This window comes from Leptinotarsa decemlineata, unplaced genomic scaffold, assembly GCF_025532065.1.
Source record: "Leptinotarsa decemlineata unplaced genomic scaffold, Ldec_3_MD MMD2_tig00026317_RagTag_RagTag, whole genome shotgun sequence".
NCBI lineage: Eukaryota > Metazoa > Arthropoda > Insecta > Coleoptera > Chrysomelidae > Leptinotarsa > Leptinotarsa decemlineata.
Window position 1 is genome coordinate 2,084,190 of NW_027412686.1, and position 17,994 is coordinate 2,102,183.

Below are 17,994 nucleotides of genomic sequence, written 5' to 3' on the forward strand. Positions count from 1 at the left end.
TAGGACCCTGCTATAGACTCGTGTCTCTTCAGTGTTTTACCAATATATCAAATCACCAAATAATTGTGAAAACAATTAAAACGGAATCAACCAAATAGCCGAATTACGCTCAATTATTCCATCAAGCATGAACTAATTTCTCTCCACTTGTTTCACTTTCCGCAAGTCCTCTGTTTTCCTCAGAAAGCGGCGGTTTATCACCACCGAAAAAGTTCACTAAGCCATCATCTTGGTCGACCTTAACACGGTTACCTTGCCTTGCTTGCTTAGCTTTAGGGTCTCAGTTGGCCACGATCTGATGCCCAGTTGTTTCTGCCTGCCATGTTGGGTTGTTGTTCCCCATCGCTAGCCGGTCTTTGTGTTTGTTCAGTTTGTGTGCGAGTTAAATTCAGTTCTTCGTGACTCTCCGTGACGGTTGTTTCGTAGTGTGCACGTGTAAGTGTGGGTACAGCACTGTCAAGGCGGTTATCTCCCGGTTTTTTTGATAAGGACTGATACTGGAACGGTTTTTCGTTATCGTCATCATGAAGCTGATTTCTTAGACAAAGTGTGTGTGTGATTCGGTTGGAGAATCAGTGATTACTACCACAAACTATCCGTGTGGAGGGATTTGTTATGGTTCTGCTAGCTAAACATGGTCGGTACACTTTGAATACATTAGTGTCATTTCAAGTTATTCTTGCCGAGTTGCAGTGTTATAATCTGAAAGTTAATTTGCAATGATTGTGAAAAGGTTCTTCGTTGGCAGTGCTTGGTGGGGACGCATTGTTTTGATATCCTGTTATATCAAGAGATTTGTCTGTTGCGAGTTGTGATTAAAACTATGTGTATTACTTACACAATGGTTGCCATATTTCGGCCTGTAAAATGTTAAGGGAATCTTATTAATTATTCAATTCTGTAAACGCAGTTATCAATGACTTTCAAAGCGATGTTGTGTTACTAATTCAAGATACACGGCTCTATTCAGTTGTTATTTTAAGGTTATCATTCACAGGTGGATTGTCATATTTTGACTGTAAAATGTTACGGAAATTGAATTAATTTTATGCATTTTTATGAACAAAGTTATCAATGACTTTAAGACACACCGCCCCATTTTTGAATGGTTCTCTCTTACTTTCATCTAAGTACATTTCCGATTGTGTAGCCGGTTAGGTTATGTATAGAAAACAGCAACTCATAACTACACTATGATGACTAGTGTTTGACTGGGGCCTTGGATGTATCTAAAAAAAAATTTTAGGTGGACGCTTCTCAATTTCCCTTTTTTAAAAGACAATTTCAAATGTTCCAACCCTTAAGTTTATGTTTAGGAAATATATTTATCTTTCGGTACGACTTCATGAGACTCCCAAAGTAGGTAATACTTCTGTCGAAACTTCCGTGCAGTTCTTGGTTTTAGTTAGCATTTTTGACAGTTCACTTGTCTCAAGTTGACATCTTGAAAAGTACCTATACCATATGCGACAGAAACCTAAACACAGAGAATTCATAAATATTTATAAATGACATTATACGTTTTTATATAACAAATATTAGCCAATATGAATTATTGCGTCTTCACGATTCATGAATCCATCCCAAGAGTCTGAAAGTCACTCCTTAATGAGTAATTGATTCAAAATTGACTAGATAACAGTGTGCTCTATTCATGCAGAGATTCATGCTTCAATTAACAGCATTAAACAGTTTGACGGGCATTATTGAATAGTTTCTTTGGTATTCTAGCCGAACATAACTTGACTGCATTAACATTTGATAAAAGTCAAAAACAAACAGAATATCAAAATCCGTACGCTTGTAGTCTGATGAAAGTCTTCTAAGAACTATTTTTTTATATTTGTATCGTTCTAAAACGAGTTCTGACCGGTTGCTTCCTTACTGTTCCCCACTCGATCCCCCAAACGAGTTTTCAGGGCGATTTTTGCGACCCAAGTGAATTCGTGGGTCTTACCTTTTAACGTGCGATCCCAAGCAAGGCCGAGGTATCACATCGAAAGTCGGTTCTGAAATTACAATGACGCACTTTTATTGATTTGCATAGAGCCTCTCAGTCTGTATGGCAAATTTATCAGCGAATGCTTACAAAATGTTTTTTCACAATCAGCATGTTCTCATAGCGTGAGCATGATCTCAGCGTTTTAATCGCTAGGATTGTGATCTATGACCCGTTTGAAACGTTATCTGTTGTAAACACACGTTTTTTTTTAATAATTCGATTTGTCGCGATTTATTTCTCACGTAGGCATTTTTGCCGAAAGTTTTGCACAGGAAGTGTAATCTATGACGTTCATATGTAGGTGATGTCCGGAGTGGATCTCCAATGTAATCAATATACTGTGTGATTCTTCACTTATACTTCTGTCGTTATAATTTTGCCTTCTGTTCATTTTGCAATGCATTGAATTGCTAAATAGAAAAAAAGCTCCTTGCAGTGTACTATATTTTAGATATAAAATATAGTCCGGTGTTTTTGTTTCTTTCTTATTCATTGAATGGAATTATTAGTGAATATCTCATTTTTCTATCTTTGCTTTGAACTTCCTATGATGATAATAGTGTTGTAATATTTGATGTTCACAAGTGAAACCAGTGAAAACAGGAATCAGTTGTTTTAATAATTCAAGTCAAGTCGTCTTCTAATCAGTGAAGGACATCAGCTTTATGTCGGTTTGAAGTTTTATTTGAATTTCCGTTACTATTTCATCCGACACGGAATTACATTATCGCAGACTACAATAATGAGGGATCAGTCTATATGATGTGAAAATAAAAATATTTTTGGTTGCTTGACCGGTTTATCTCTGCTGGTATTTTTTGGCTGCCGTTTTTGTTTTGCATCGCACGCCTGTTTGTGAGTTTGCGGCATAATATATCTGGTGATGCATAGGATAAAAATTTAATCTCTAATATAATAGATAGTTTCAACTGTGATTCACTAAAAAGTTATGATTTTTTTAATAAAGTAAAACGTAATAAAAAGGTTGTTTAAGCTACATCAACATTCAACTCCTCTGTTTAAAAATTTTTCACAAAGAAATATCGAAGTTAAAATTTTTCACTGTGATTTTTTCCAGGTTGACGTTCTGAAAAAATTTGAGTTTTATCTCATGCACCAAATTATACCAAAATTCAAAATCTTTCGAGAGTAACTTGAAAAATTAACTTTGAATGTGAGTACCTAAAATTATAACTTGAAATCTTGGTGTATATTTAGTTGATCTAAGTATTCTTTGAACTAGATGATCTGAGTATTTGAACTAAAACAAATGATAACTTGTGATGCACGTATGGTATGGTAATGAATATTACTGGAGTTTTTTCCCCAACACCAAACCGTTATTTTTAACACCTCGACAAGCGTTTCGATCACTTGGTGATCGAAATACGTGTCGAGGTCATAAAAATTATGGTTTGGTGTTGGTATAAAACTCCAGTAATATTCAAATGATAACTTGATATGTGTTATTTGTATACCCATAACAAGCAATGCATTTTTTTTTCTTTGAAATGAAATTCAATATTTTAAAATTTTTGGGTGACTCACTCTTTTTGAGGTGGCCAGGTGAAGTCACAAATTCAGGAAAAGACTGTACCCTTTCAAACAAAAATTGCGTTTTCCTAAAATGTTGATGAAGTTCTTAAAAACCTCTATTTCATTTGTCTACCCTGAATATTAAAAAAACATTCTTGGCATAAAATCGCGAGAGGAAAAAAATGTATATCGTCAAAACACATTGTTTGAAAGTCTCAATAATCAAGATCAAAAAATGTGTACCCCAACATTTTGGGTTAATAAAAACTGGCAGATGGTTGTTCTAGCTTACTAGCGGGAGATCGTTGATTTCATTAATGGGGAACCTTTGAATAGAGACAGATGCAACTTTCTGGCATTTCTTAATGGTGTCATCGGAATCTGGTCTTTTTTCATTTCTTTGAACTTAACGAGTCTTTAACTTCGCAAGAAAGGTATTTCCGAGGATATTTCCAGAATTTTGTGACTTAGTGTGTTTTTGTATCGGTTTTTGTAGTAATTACGTATCTCATTTCAAGTAGTGGCAATATTTTTTCAATAAATTGATGGATGTAACCGTTAGTTACTACGTGGTAGGAAATCATCATGAAAAATAAGAAATGAAACTTTCTATGTTTTTTACCACTTTACTTACACAAACTAATACATTAAATATATAAGTTTGAAAACGTCCTTGTAGGACGAAACTGCAGTTACGTTAGTTACGAATAAAAGTGGTAGTTTCATTTCTCATTGTTCACAATATTTTTTTCGTAACAATTTCCTATTGTATATTCCTTGTACAGAGATTAAACAATCATTGCAAAATATATTATTTACTTTCATTAGGTTCATAAGATTTTGTACTATACATTAATTGTGTCATGTAGGTGACTAAGTGAATGAAAATGTAACAATACTTTTTCATACTCGACGCTTGGGAAAGCTATTGTATAGCGAAACAGGTGTCGCGATTGTTTGCGGATTTGTGAACTGTCCAGTGAAAATCTCACAATAAAGGAACCTTTGAATACGTTATGGATTTTCATCAAGTATCAGCCAGTTTCGTTGAATTTGTTTTACGTAGTGAATCATTTTGAATTTTTTTCGAAATTAAAATTGATATTCATGAACATACTTTGAATTATAAAAGGTCGATGGATCTTGCTATTTATACCCCTACCATTAAGTAACCCCACCCATAAAAATAGTTTCGAATGGTCCGCAATCTTCCAGAACATTTCTCAGCATTCGACACTGTTTTGGAATGTTCCACGATGACGTGTAATGCTTCCGAACGTTCCAGACTATTTTCGAACAGTCCACAACTTTCCAGAATGTTCTGGAATGTTGTGTAATGCTGTTCAATACCCTGAAATGATCTGGAACGTTTCAGAAATTTCTAGATAGCGAAAGGAGCTAGAAAGCGAAAAAGGCTGATAACCTTCCCCGTAGACAACCAAATGATTCAATTTAGGGTAATTTTTTATGCTCAGTTATTTCGCAAATTTAAAGAGCCGATTGATACCTCACCTACTTCGATAAAATTCAGTTATAATGATCCACCTCGGGACCATTATGTCTGTTAGCAGTCATGTCAGCCATGTAACGTAGCAAAATTAATCTATCTTCAAGTAGATAAATTTTAGTTAGAAAAATATATAGTCGAAGGTGGATTCGAACTTATTCTCCTTGGATTATATGTCGGGCTCACTATGACTATGTCAATTCAGTGTTGACAAGTCATTATTATGGTTGAAAATATCCTTTTTCCAGAAGAGTAACTGAACTTCATCTTAAAGACGTATCATTATTTGATTTTGCAGACGTTGTAAGATTGTCTATCGTCAGCTATTATTATTACTGTTTTGATTGACGTAATGATGTCAAATGAAACATCGAAACCAAGTACTAGATCCTTTTGTTGGAATTCAAATAGTATATCTGTCATTTAATTAATGTTATACGCTCCCTAACAAATTCCTTTTGTGACCTCAGGAGATAGCATGGTTCTATAACGAATAGATAATAATACGGAGACATCATAATTCTCTTCATTATACGGATCTTAATTTCAATTTGTATGATTGTATAAAGCCATAAAGCTATAATTACGTAGACTTTTAAATTATTTTCATCGGATAAATGGATTGGAACTAGTTTGTATGCGAATTATAAAAGCCGTATTTTTGACGTGATGATGTAATTTCAAAGTATCGTTTAGCATTTGCATGCCCAAGGATTTTCTAATGTTTAATTTATGCATTTATACAAATATAGAATGAATACAGAGTTGGTACTGCTTAGTATATCAGACGGTACTTAATTGAAATTCGGTAAAAACAGAACGTGACCTCACTTTTCTATTATTTACGTGATATTCATAATTTTTCATAAATATTAAACTGCTAGCAAGTAAGTACTCTCTGGACTCACAAGGATTTCATTATTAGACAAAAAAAACAGAACACAGAAAGAATCCTATTTTAAAGTATAGTCCAAGACTTGAATTCATTAAAATTAAATGAATCATCAATAATAATGAACTCATCATTTGATTACATCATTCATATCGTTTCGAATGAGTACTAACTATTAATTTCAAAACAACAATATTTTTTTGAAATTTTTCCGAAGAGTTCTACGTATCTTTTAGTCAGTTACTCATAGGCAGTCATTAGATAAAACATGGTTATTTCAGTTCAAATTTATTTGTGCATAAAGTATTTCGTATTATATTGGCTCAAATCTTCAATATTGGATTTGAAAATAAAATGAATGTACGAGTAGTTTGAAATGAAAGCGGCATACTAGTTCTGCATCGATGTCCACAATTCAGGATGACAGTTTCACTAGTTCGGACTTCCATTTCAAATCATTTTATATAGTAGACAATGGAAGTCCGAACTAGTGAAATTCATCACGAAACATTGTCAATCACCTTCAAACAAACATCAGGATGACAGTGTTAAATATAAGGAAAATTCTACCTCTTTCATATTCTATATTGTGTAGCAATCCTGTGAATGGTGTCAGATTCAATTCCATAACGAATGTTTGGACTACAAGCTGAAAAGCTTTTTGTATAATTCAATGGTAATATTAAGTTTTATGTTTAAGGTTAAAACACAAGCACTACAGGAAAATCCTTAAGGCGCTCTCAGAGCGGTACCTTTGCGAAAGTAGTGATTCACATTGGAGATAAATCCATTTGGAAAAACGTTCTTTGGAAGTTTATTCCACATAAACCAGATAAAAGAGTTCCTAAACAGTGAAGTTCGAGGTTTACTGAGTTGAACCTCAACATCAAGATATGCAACCTTCAATATAAAAGAAGTTGTTTTGAGAAGGCCTTTTCATCCAGCTTGTTTCTGAAAGTTATTTCTTTTCATGGCCTACATATCTTTGAACTCGAAATTTTCCAAGTCTCAACTGTGCGACTACTTTGGAATGCTGTAGGACCCGAATAGGTCTTCAATATTCCAATAAGTAATTATAAATTACTGCCGATAATCTTGATGTAAAACTTCGTTTCAATTCAAAGTAATGTGACTGCGAATTGGACTTTTTGCGTCCAATTCTGGTAGCATCAGTTTTTTTCACATACCTAAATATTTTACTAAAACGCAACGGGAGGTATCGTATAGAGTATAGAAGGTATGACTTGTAGCCTAGTATGGTATCATTTACGCCTAAAGAATATATTGTATAGAGAAACACCTGTTGGAATTCACCAATATCGTCTTTTCAGATAAAATATAGAATTCATGAACAAACTCTCAAATAGAAATCTAGCTAGGTGGAGCGGTAGCCTGCTGGGTTGAATTGTGGGATTTGCCCCACTCACTCAATCGACTTCTGTGCGAACAGGGGGTTCGAACCGCAAGGCCGGACGATCGATTTTCATTTTCTTTTGAGACTTGTCGTTCATAGGGGGCAAGAGTTGGTTAACAAAAAAAACATTTTTAACAGAACAGAACAGCTTTTAAAAATATCTTGTGCCATTTTCAGATGACCAAATAGGAAAATTTACACAATATTCGCTGAATGTTTTGTTTTACTTCGCTTCGTACTGAGATGATCAAATTGAAAATGATGGGCCGCATACAACCAATGCTGCTAACCAGTGTCATAAAAATCATACTGGTTGAATAAAGTTCAAAAGGAAGTATCTTGCGCGGCATTGAATGTATCCTTCTAGAAAAATTTTTGTTTCTTATTGTCATCCTTTATATATATTCACTGAACAATAATGTCTGTATTCATGAATAGCATTTTTTAAAACCGTACCCTTTACATTTCACGGATTATACGAGGATGAAACATGTGTGGGTAGGTAGAGAAAAGACGAAAGAGACTAATTTGAAATTATAAGATGATGTGAATGGCTAATAGATCGTCATTTATTAGTAAACAGTGTCATCATCAACATCAACGGATTTTAAGGATATAATCGTAAATATTTCCTGAGTCGAGACCTGAGATATTATTATCTATCATGTTTACAGAAATCACTGTAGCTCATTTTGAAACAGAATATGTTTGCGTTATGTCTAGACTGACTGCAAATGTTTTCAGCAGAAGTATTTGTTGACAATCTTTTTTTGTATTATTCGAAAGGGTTCGTTATTATAAGCTCAATCTTTTGAAGCAATTCTTTGCATATAATCCATTTGTGGTACTGTTGACATCTTTTCTCTGAATCAACTTGATGGTAAACTCAATATTAATTTTGAGTACAGTGCCACATTGTGTTATGTTCATTATAGAAGGAAGATTTTTCAAAAAACAGGGGCAGGGATAATTAATAAAAAAATACAGGATCGCTGATATGTATGAAAACGGTCGATTATTTCCTAAAGTGAGATAGCTTGCGAAAAATGTTGATACAAATGTTTTTGGGTTTTTCAAAATCTATCACACTAATTAAAAATTAGGTATACAAGATCATATGATGTACTGTTTGGAACCTTTGGTGTAGTAACTAACATTACTGGAGTTTTTCCTCAACACCAAATCGTTATTTTCAACACCTCGGCACGTGTTTCGATCACCAAGTGATCATCTTCAAGAGGAAGATCAAACTGGAACACTTGCGAAGCTAAACCTATTTATGCTATACAGGTACACCATACAGGTACACCACACATACAGTATTACCACACCTTTGGTGTCTTAAATTAATTTTGCAATTTGCCTTATCTATTAATTTCACAATATGTCCTTATGTAATGTCTAAATGTTATAGCTATATATAAAACAATTTTCAACCTATATGAAAATTAATTTCACAATATTGCCTATTTACTTGTCCTAAATTTATTTTTACAATGTGTCCTTATATAATAGTCAGTAAATCTAAAATATTATTTTACACTCCCTATGCCTACATTTCTGTCAAATTGAAAAAAAATTTACGCTGGCACACCTGATCCTTCAAACAATTGTCAATTCGTTATCGACTTCCTTTCTTTCTCTTGTCCGAATCAGGACTGAATATTCAGGGCTGGTATTGTGTTTTGTTGATGAATTATCAATTGTTGTGTTTCAACGGCACTGGCCACAGAGAATGGATTTTCATTAGAAATTAAATGAGATTGGAAGGAACGATATGGAACGGTTAGACACTGTTCCTGTGGTTCGTAAGTAATGTGGACAATTCAGCTTTTGGTTTATCGTCCACTGGTTTTACATGAGATTTGAGTTTCAGTTTTTTTTCTATACTCTTTCATAAACTTTGGTTAGTTTGTGGATTTGTTGTAGATAATTCGAGCGAGCAACAATATGGGCAATTGATTTTTGTGTTTTTGGTGAGAGACAAATAGACATACATTTATTTTTGAACTAAACATAGAATTTGTAGGAAGGTATACAGCAGAAAAGTATCGACTGTTCAAAGATGAGACCTAGTTAATCATTAGCTCGCACTCATTTCGAAGGTATACAGCAGAAAAGTACCGCCTGTTCAAAGATGAGACCTAGATAATCCTTAACTCGCACTTAATAATAATAATATCGTCATTATTATCTTCTAATACATTTAAAGCAAATTAACCAGGTACATTTATTATATGAAGATAAAAGGCGTAGTTCAATTTACATTATGACAGGACATCATTCAATTGCTCTTCCACTCAACCTCACTTCTGAGGGCTTTCGTTATTAAATGGGCCTCATATTGTTAACGGAAAAATAAACTCGACATATTTTTTAAATAGAATTTGTAGAAAGGTATACAGCAGAAAAGTATCGCCTGTTCAAATATGAGACCTAGTTAATCCTTAACTCGCACTTAATAATAATAATATCGTCATTATTATCTTCTATAACATTGAAAGCAAATTAACCAGGTACATTTATTATATGAAGATTAAAGGCGTAGTTCAATTTACATGATGACAGGTCATCATTCAATTGCTCTTCCACTCAACCTCACTTCTGAGGGCTATCGTTATTAAATGGGCCACATCTGGTTAACGGAAAAAAATTCGACATATTTTTAAAATAGACGCAAAATAACGCAAAAGTTGCAAACGTAAATACAAAACATAAATATACGTGCACTCACAAGTGGGTTAGTAAATTTACGAGTACTTACTAATCATAATGGATATAATAATAATAATAATGTGCCTTTATTCTGGTCAATCTGAGATACGTAAATATTTTTCACATTTGAAAAATCAATTCTAATCCTAGGGTTGACATCAAAGACGAAGTTCAAATCAATAATACTGATTTGGTCTACCACTTAACCTCACACAAGCTTAACATTATGGAATATGTGTAAAGTACAGAAGTAAAAAAAACAGTAACTCTTAACAACTCAAGGATGTTAAATATTTCATTTGGTTTATTGCTTTCACAAAATATTCTTATGGTAGTACTTGAAACTAATCTTTTGGTACATTGTACACTACCTCCTACTATATCCTTTGTAAACTTCAAGGATAAAAATAATGGCTGTAGACTAGCTTCAAGAAGAACTATTCCATTCAATATACAAATATAAAGAGTTGCTATTGGTAGGTACTTCGTCCGAAAAAATATTGTTGGAAGCGTTTCTAAATATATTTTTTTGATAAGCTAGACAGCCCGTTTCATGAAAACGAGTGTTTGTATCTTTCAACTATAAAATATTATTTACTGTACACCATTAAAAGTGTTCAGGTAAATTATTGGGCTTCTTCCACATAGAATCGATGGAGCTGTTTTTGCAGTTCGTTTTGATACTAAAACACATTTTAAATTTTCTCAGGCGAATTCACGATATGTCAACAGTTCGATATTTTGAAAAAATTCAATCCAATATTTCTTCTCAATTGAAAGTGTTCCAATTTTCGTACATATTCATTAACTCCTAAATTATTTCCGAAATTAAGAGCTATGAAATAATTTATTTGATTTGTATAAATGTATCATTGAATATAGGTACGTAGTCATATTGTTGATACAAGAATAGAAAAATTTGCAGTCATATCCGGATATATATAAGCATATATAGGAGTTCCTGTTATTGGATTAATATTTATACATGAATTGATTTACGTGGGAATGTAGGCCAATCAGTTTAGGTCAAGGCATTGCTAATTATCAGCGAATAGTCATAGTCACAAGCAAACAGTTCGATATTGATCATCGACGACCTTGCTGTCTCGTCGATTCATAAATTATGATTTTTTAAAGAAACATCAGATGAATATAGAAGGTTTTGTATATGAAATTTGGTGTTCCAATATCAAACAAAACAATGTTATTCATCTGATGCTATAATATCACCATCTTATTCTATTTATTTCTCTGGCAATTCAATATAATTTTTGCTAGTCATCATTTCAAATAATAGCTTGAGGATATGATTTTCAACACTTTAACTTTTCGGATTCAAGTCCATAATGGAAACTGACTTGCAATCCAACGATTATATGAATACCTCATTTCGACTGTCATAATGACAACATACATGTAGGTACTGCTACATATGTTACTATACTACTGTCAATATATTTTTTTGTTAATCATTTTAAATTAATTATATTCACCAGGAACAATATTAAAGAATGATGTTCAGCAAACAATTGAGCTTTTTCGGATTTAGTTCTTGATGGAGATTGAACTTGAATACAGTGTCTCAGCAATTTTTCGGGTTTGTTGACCGTAGTCTGTAGGTTATCATGCCTACAAATCAATCTAGAAAATAAGCTTTGACACAGTTGCGAAAAGTTACAATCTTTGATCAACTGAAAGGAGACATGCAGTGTGCTGTAGGAAACCGCTGTCTCAGATATTTGATGGTGTCTACCGCAGTGGTAGATGAAACTTTAGATATTAAACCACGACCAACAAACAAGAAAAATTATTTCGACACAGTTATTTCTGCTGATCTTGAAAGTTTACATCTTTGAACTATGAATTTTTCTGCACTGAACTGAACTTGAAGGATCAAATTAACTTACGAATTATTTAAATGAAAATGTGTGCTAATTATAAACACAATCTATATCTGGTATATAATCATCAGACTTTTTCTACCATCATTACTTACACCCAACGTATCATATAAGTATAGCACCAGATAGAATCCGTGGGCACTTCAAAACATATTTATCCTACGATTATGTTTAATTTATTCAAATTAGCCCCGCTTTCTTCTCGAAAGTAAACTAGAAAAGAAAACTGTACTGTTTGGTGTGGTTCTCATTTTCAATTAAAATTCCAGAAAACCTACACTCGGCTCTTATGCGTGCTCGTATATTGTTCACACGAATGTTAATTTATTGTTTCGCAATCAAAAGTTTTCATCGAGGTTTTCATTGTAATTAAATAGAATGCAATTCTTTGGAAACAACTGTTTCGAATACTTTTCGGCTTGTAATTGGTTATTAGGAGTTAATATTTTGCAAGGTCACCAAAGGTTATCAGCATATATTAAATTAATTTAAACTGCTGCTTATTCCTGTGGAAACTTATAATGGAATAATATCTCCCTAAAAGAAAATTATTTTGAGGAATTCTCATACGTATCAATTTTTACTTTTGAAAATCTACTATTCTGAAAAAAGAGAAAATTTCATGTGTTCACTATAACTGTAAAGGAATTATTCTTGTTTACTGAAAATAGTTAAGGCAGGTCGAGAGGCAGGTAGTTATCGAAATGTATATTTCGATAAAAAAAAGTTATTGCTGTGATTTTTCAATAATTGTTTTTTTATTTAAAATTTTACACATGAGGGAGACATTCACAGTGTTACTGCCGACACCTTTTGCATATGATATAAAGCCGCGTCAAGATGCCAATATTGATATCATATACGAATTTTCCCATTACGTTCATCTAGATTCACTGTAATTAATACAGGATTTGAAAGATACAACGAACCAAAACAAAATTACCATCGCAAATCAATTCTCGTGATATTCCTCAAATTAATTACTCTCTGATAATTATAAATGTAATCAGCTCCGGGTTCTCAAAATAACGAGGGGACATTCTGCTCTTAATAGTGCAATTTTAATTAGTGGTTGACGTCTTGTGCTGTAACTGGAGAAATGATAAAGACAGGAAATACAGTTGCCACACTGGAGCCGATGCAGTGTTTATACTTGAGAGAGTTTATTTTACATTCGCCGATACATTGATATCTTAAGGTGCGTATTCACCAAAAAAGCGATCACGAGTGAGCATGAGCGAGCATTCATGTATGTTTGCTCGTGTTCGCTCATGTTCGCTCGTGTTTGCTCATGTTCGCTCGTGTTTGCTCGACATATTGATGTCTCGTCCACACCAGAGCGAATATCTTCAAGTTCGTAGTCGTAGTTGATCCATCTACTTTGTGCGAGTGGTGCGTGCGCGGTAAATATGTCTGAAGGTGCGTATTCACAAAAAAGGCAGCACGAGCGAGCATGAGCGAGCATTCGTGTATGTTTGTTCGTGTTCGCTCATTATTGATTATTGATGCAGAATGCTCGTTCACTCTTGTTCGCATGAGCGAGCATTCGTGTATGTTTGCTCGTGTTCTCATGTTTTGCAAACTCATGTTTTGATTTTTGAGTTTTGAAGATTAAAATCCCGTTCACACTAAACGACCGCAAACAAGTATTTTCTGTGGTGTACCGCCTTCTTCCCGATCTTTTCTGAAAGCGAACAAGCATACGTTCGCTCGCTCGTTAGCCCGTACTCACCAGACGATTATTGATGCAGAATGCTCGTTCACTCTTGTTCGCTCGTGCTCGCTTCTTTGGTGAATACGCACCTTTACAGGAATCGTTAGCTGATTGTCTCACACAGAGAATCAAGCTCAAAAACTTCTCTCCAACACTTGGATGTTTTGCTGAAGATGTGGTTCCAAGTGACTTGATTTCTTAAAAGAGACCAAATCAATTTCATATTGAAACTTTGGAATGATAAATCAAATCTAATGTTTATTAAAGTGAAATAATACCTGTACTATCGGGTGAGCCTCAGAAATGATTCGGTAAATTTCGAAACTGAATGAGCCACTAACCGTGATGTGATTTCATGTACTTTGCTAAAGATTGCGCAACTGTGTGTAGATCGAAAATATTAAATTTACCTCGCCTTGTTTTCAAAATGGGTTATCGGTTTTAAAATGGAAAATTGACGAACAATTTTATTACCGTGCTTTTGAAATATTGTATTTTATGAATATGTTATACTTTATATCTGTTATACTTTATGTGAAATTAAGCAGGGGTCACTTGACTCAATTAGATGTAATGTAAACTGATTTCTTCAAGCGTTTGAAGATATTGACTACATTTCATTTGATTCTATTGAAAATACTTTTCCCATACCAGAACAAAAATACTGACACTCGACACGCGATGTTTTCGTTATATATCTTGGTGATGCGTATATATCTTGATGTTACTAATCGAACATTTTATTTTACAAATTTTGTATGTTTCGGTTCACTGAATGAACCACATCTCTTTTTATCTCACTTTTTACTATGGCTACAGGTCAGGTACACATACTACAACTTCTATAGTGTTCCTTAAGAATTTATTCTGAAGTCACTTTTATTCCCGATATTTATTCAATCTAAGCCAAAATAAAATTCCGAATCAACATGAAGAAAATAAAATGTTTTTTCAATTATATGATGTGTAATACTTGATATTTGCAACAATCAGCCCCGATATTTATGTTACCTTCAAGTCCAATATACCAATCCGTGGAAGTATGTTTATTGATTCATATAACATTGAATATTGAACACAGTAAACACTTGTCGACTTGATTTCTCAGTATAATCCTCAGAAGAGCGTCTTGCACTCCATTCACAACTTTCTTTACTTGAAAATTATAATCAATAAATTATTAGAGAGAATATAGAGTTTTTGTTCATACAAAATTGAAAACAATACTCGATTTTAACAAAAAGATATATCACTTTTAAATACAGAAAAGTTCTTTTTGGTAAAAAACAAATCGTTCAGGATAATAAATTATATATAGCTCTACACACAATAAACCCTTGTGGGTTGCGGTGGAGGGTCGAATAGACCCACTCACTTTAGACCTACCTACACACCATTTCAGGAAAATTGAAATACCGTCATTAAACCGTCATTTTTTGGAGAAAAGAGTGAGTGAATAAAATTCACAGATCGTAGTGGTAACATTGTTCCACATACGATACAATCATTAAAAGTGCCTTTCAGGGTTAACTAAGATGGATTTGTGAATAAATGAGAACCTCAAAAAATGACCGTTCAAAAGTAGCCATATCTTCCTGGATTCTTTTCAGGAACATCCTGAGTAACTCTTCTCTGTAACATTTTAACGTATCACTAACAAAAAAGGGATATTCAGAGAAAAGAAAATAAGTTTCACCACACCGTCAAGGCCGACTTGTCCTTCAACAACTGAAAATTTTTGTTGAAGATAATCAATCACATCAATTCTCTATATATATCTGGATATATCACGTCATTGTTTTTATGATTTCGACTTTTATCGTCGAATTTAAGAATTTATGAATTCACTACCTATATCTGTGCTGGTAGGAAATAAAGAATTATTCAAGTAGGATTATTTATTAGGAAAGTTGTTTCCTTTATTATATTGGACTTACATTTTGGCTGGATCTCATTACCTCAAGGTTCTTCTGAGAAACTCAAGTTTTTTTTACACACCACCTATCGAAAGATACGATATATCGTATTCATTGTGATATCCTATCCATTTTTTCCGGTACTATACAATTGTATAACCCAGCATTATTTATTTCATGAACTGCTTGACCTCCAAAGAGCACTGTCAAGGTAACCTTAACAACTGGATTGTAAAAAGTGTGGTCTGTCCGCTTACGTAGATTTGTGGATATGATTACGTCAATCCTTTGTCAAAATATCGTAAAATAGGCCGACAGTTGAATATTCGTTGGTATGATTGGAACTGTTATGATCTTTTACATTTAAGAGGCACCGGAAAACAAACGATTCAAGGAAATGAAACTGTCTTACTCAAGAAAGTTTATTCATCTGTTGGCAATAATGATATTATTTGTAATTTCGTTGAACTTAGCAGGAGTCTCTGTAAAATGGAAAAATTCAATAATCGTTATTCTGAAATTTACGTTTATTGCAATAGTGTCATTTGAGAAGAATACTTCTGTTTTGACAATATTCAGTTTGAAACTAACTCGAGTCGTAGTCACTTTCTGAATTTCCTAGTAAATGAAAATGATTTGGTGGTTTAGTTACTTAGCCACAAAATGTTTGTGATTCATTTTTACAGTTCAAAGTTTAAGGGTTATATTTTTAGGAAAGATTAATTTTTGAGAAAAAAAGTTTTCGGCTAATTCTCCATATTTATGCAAAAGAATGTGGGAATCTTCTAAAGAAAGGAAAAAATCAATCAATTAAAAAAAAACTCTAGACAAATATGCAAAGAAGTAACATTGAATTACACGAAAAAAAAAATACTTTCGAAACAAACACGTTTATATGAATTACAAAAAATTATTCAAACAATTGTTATACAAAATATACACATTATAAACAAAACACACTTTTCTCCATTAAGTTTGTATTCCACACATTCGTTATGGAATTGAATCAGATAAAATTCACAGGATTCTTACACAATATAATAAATAAGAGAAGTAAAATTTCACTTACATGGATCACTGTCATCCTCACTGGTGGAGATCCGGCGTTTCGAAATAAGACACATCTTTGTATAAGTTGTAAGAATAACACATTTTTTTGTTTAACGATGGAGAAGTGTTAAAAAAAAACCTGTTCAAAATCTGGGGGACTGTCGCCCCCATACGAACGATAACTCTCAGAAGTTGAGAAACTTGTGCGAGCTAAGGACTAACGAGTTCTTACCTTTTAACGTGTGATTCCTAACACGGTTGCAGAATCATCCCAGCTTCAACAAGATAAATTTTCTCGAGAAAAATATCTAGTCGAGGCAGGAATCGAACCCACGGTCTTCCGATCGTGAGTCGGGCGCACTACCACCGCGACCAATTCCACTACTACCGCGGCCAAGTGTTATTCAATAAAACAATGAACTGTAAAAACTCTTGACTTTGAACGATCTACATGACAAGGAACTTATAATGTACCTAGGAATATTTTCAGTGTAATGTTTTCCCTATAAATCATTCTGCCCAATCTTTATTTTTGTTTCGAAATATTCTTGTGAAATGTTTTTTGGAGATGTCAGTGTTGTTCGATTTACTGTAAATTTAGTAATTATGGTGACGGCACAATTTCTAGATCATTACCGTTCATTTTTTGAAAATACGCTAGAACGCCTTGTAATTATTATTTAAAGAATGCTACTTTATATTCATGAAATTGAATACCTTCATTAAATTCTGGCTTCTTGTCATGAATACCTGAGCAGATCAGGAGATCCGTTGTGGAAAACTAAACTGGCTATTTCATGGAAACAATTTGTAAGATTTCATCTCTACATCAAATTGCTGTGAATTCTACAACAAAAAAGGTTATAGTGAATTATTTTTTTAGTGTGTGACTTAATTTTTTTTTATAATGCTTATCACAATTTTGGAAATTTATCCACTTCTCACGAATTCAAAAAAATATATTAATTTATATTATCAAGATAACTTTGAACTCAACAACGAAATCGATTATTCCTTGTTTTTATTATTGTTATCGAAATCTTCCTTCAACATTCTCCGGAAGTTTTTTTTGCAGCAGATTGTTTTTGCGTGGACGATAAATTTTATGAGGTAGGAATTGTTACAACATTTAATGTTGTATCTTTCAAATTTATCCTTGTATTCTGAAAATCAACGTGACCTACTTCATTCTCAAGTGATTCTATGTTAGTGCCGTTCTTATGGATTGATGTTGCTTTAGACGACAAACACATGTCTATGGCAACCTGTCTGAGAGGTTATGTACAATAGTTATTCAGTCAATTCTAATATATGTAAAACGTTGATATTTCCCTATCATTCCCTAAG

General features: G+C 33.3%; 1 protein-coding gene across 3 annotated transcripts in view; it reads left to right on the forward strand.

Moving 5' to 3' along the window:
• The first annotated feature begins 329 nt into the window (after positions 1-329).
• Positions 330-17,994, forward strand: part of ckn (CRK like proto-oncogene, adaptor protein) — a 378,299-nt gene continuing 360,634 nt past the window's right edge. Inside the window, exon 1 of one of the 3 annotated variants that reach the window (XM_074181857.1) lies at positions 330-637. In XM_074181857.1, the coding sequence (XP_074037958.1) occupies positions 616-637 (22 nt within the window). In that variant the 5' untranslated portion in view covers positions 330-615. The remainder of the gene's footprint in view (positions 638-17,994) is intronic. The other 2 variants (XM_074181858.1, XM_074181859.1) reach the window with 2 other exon arrangements.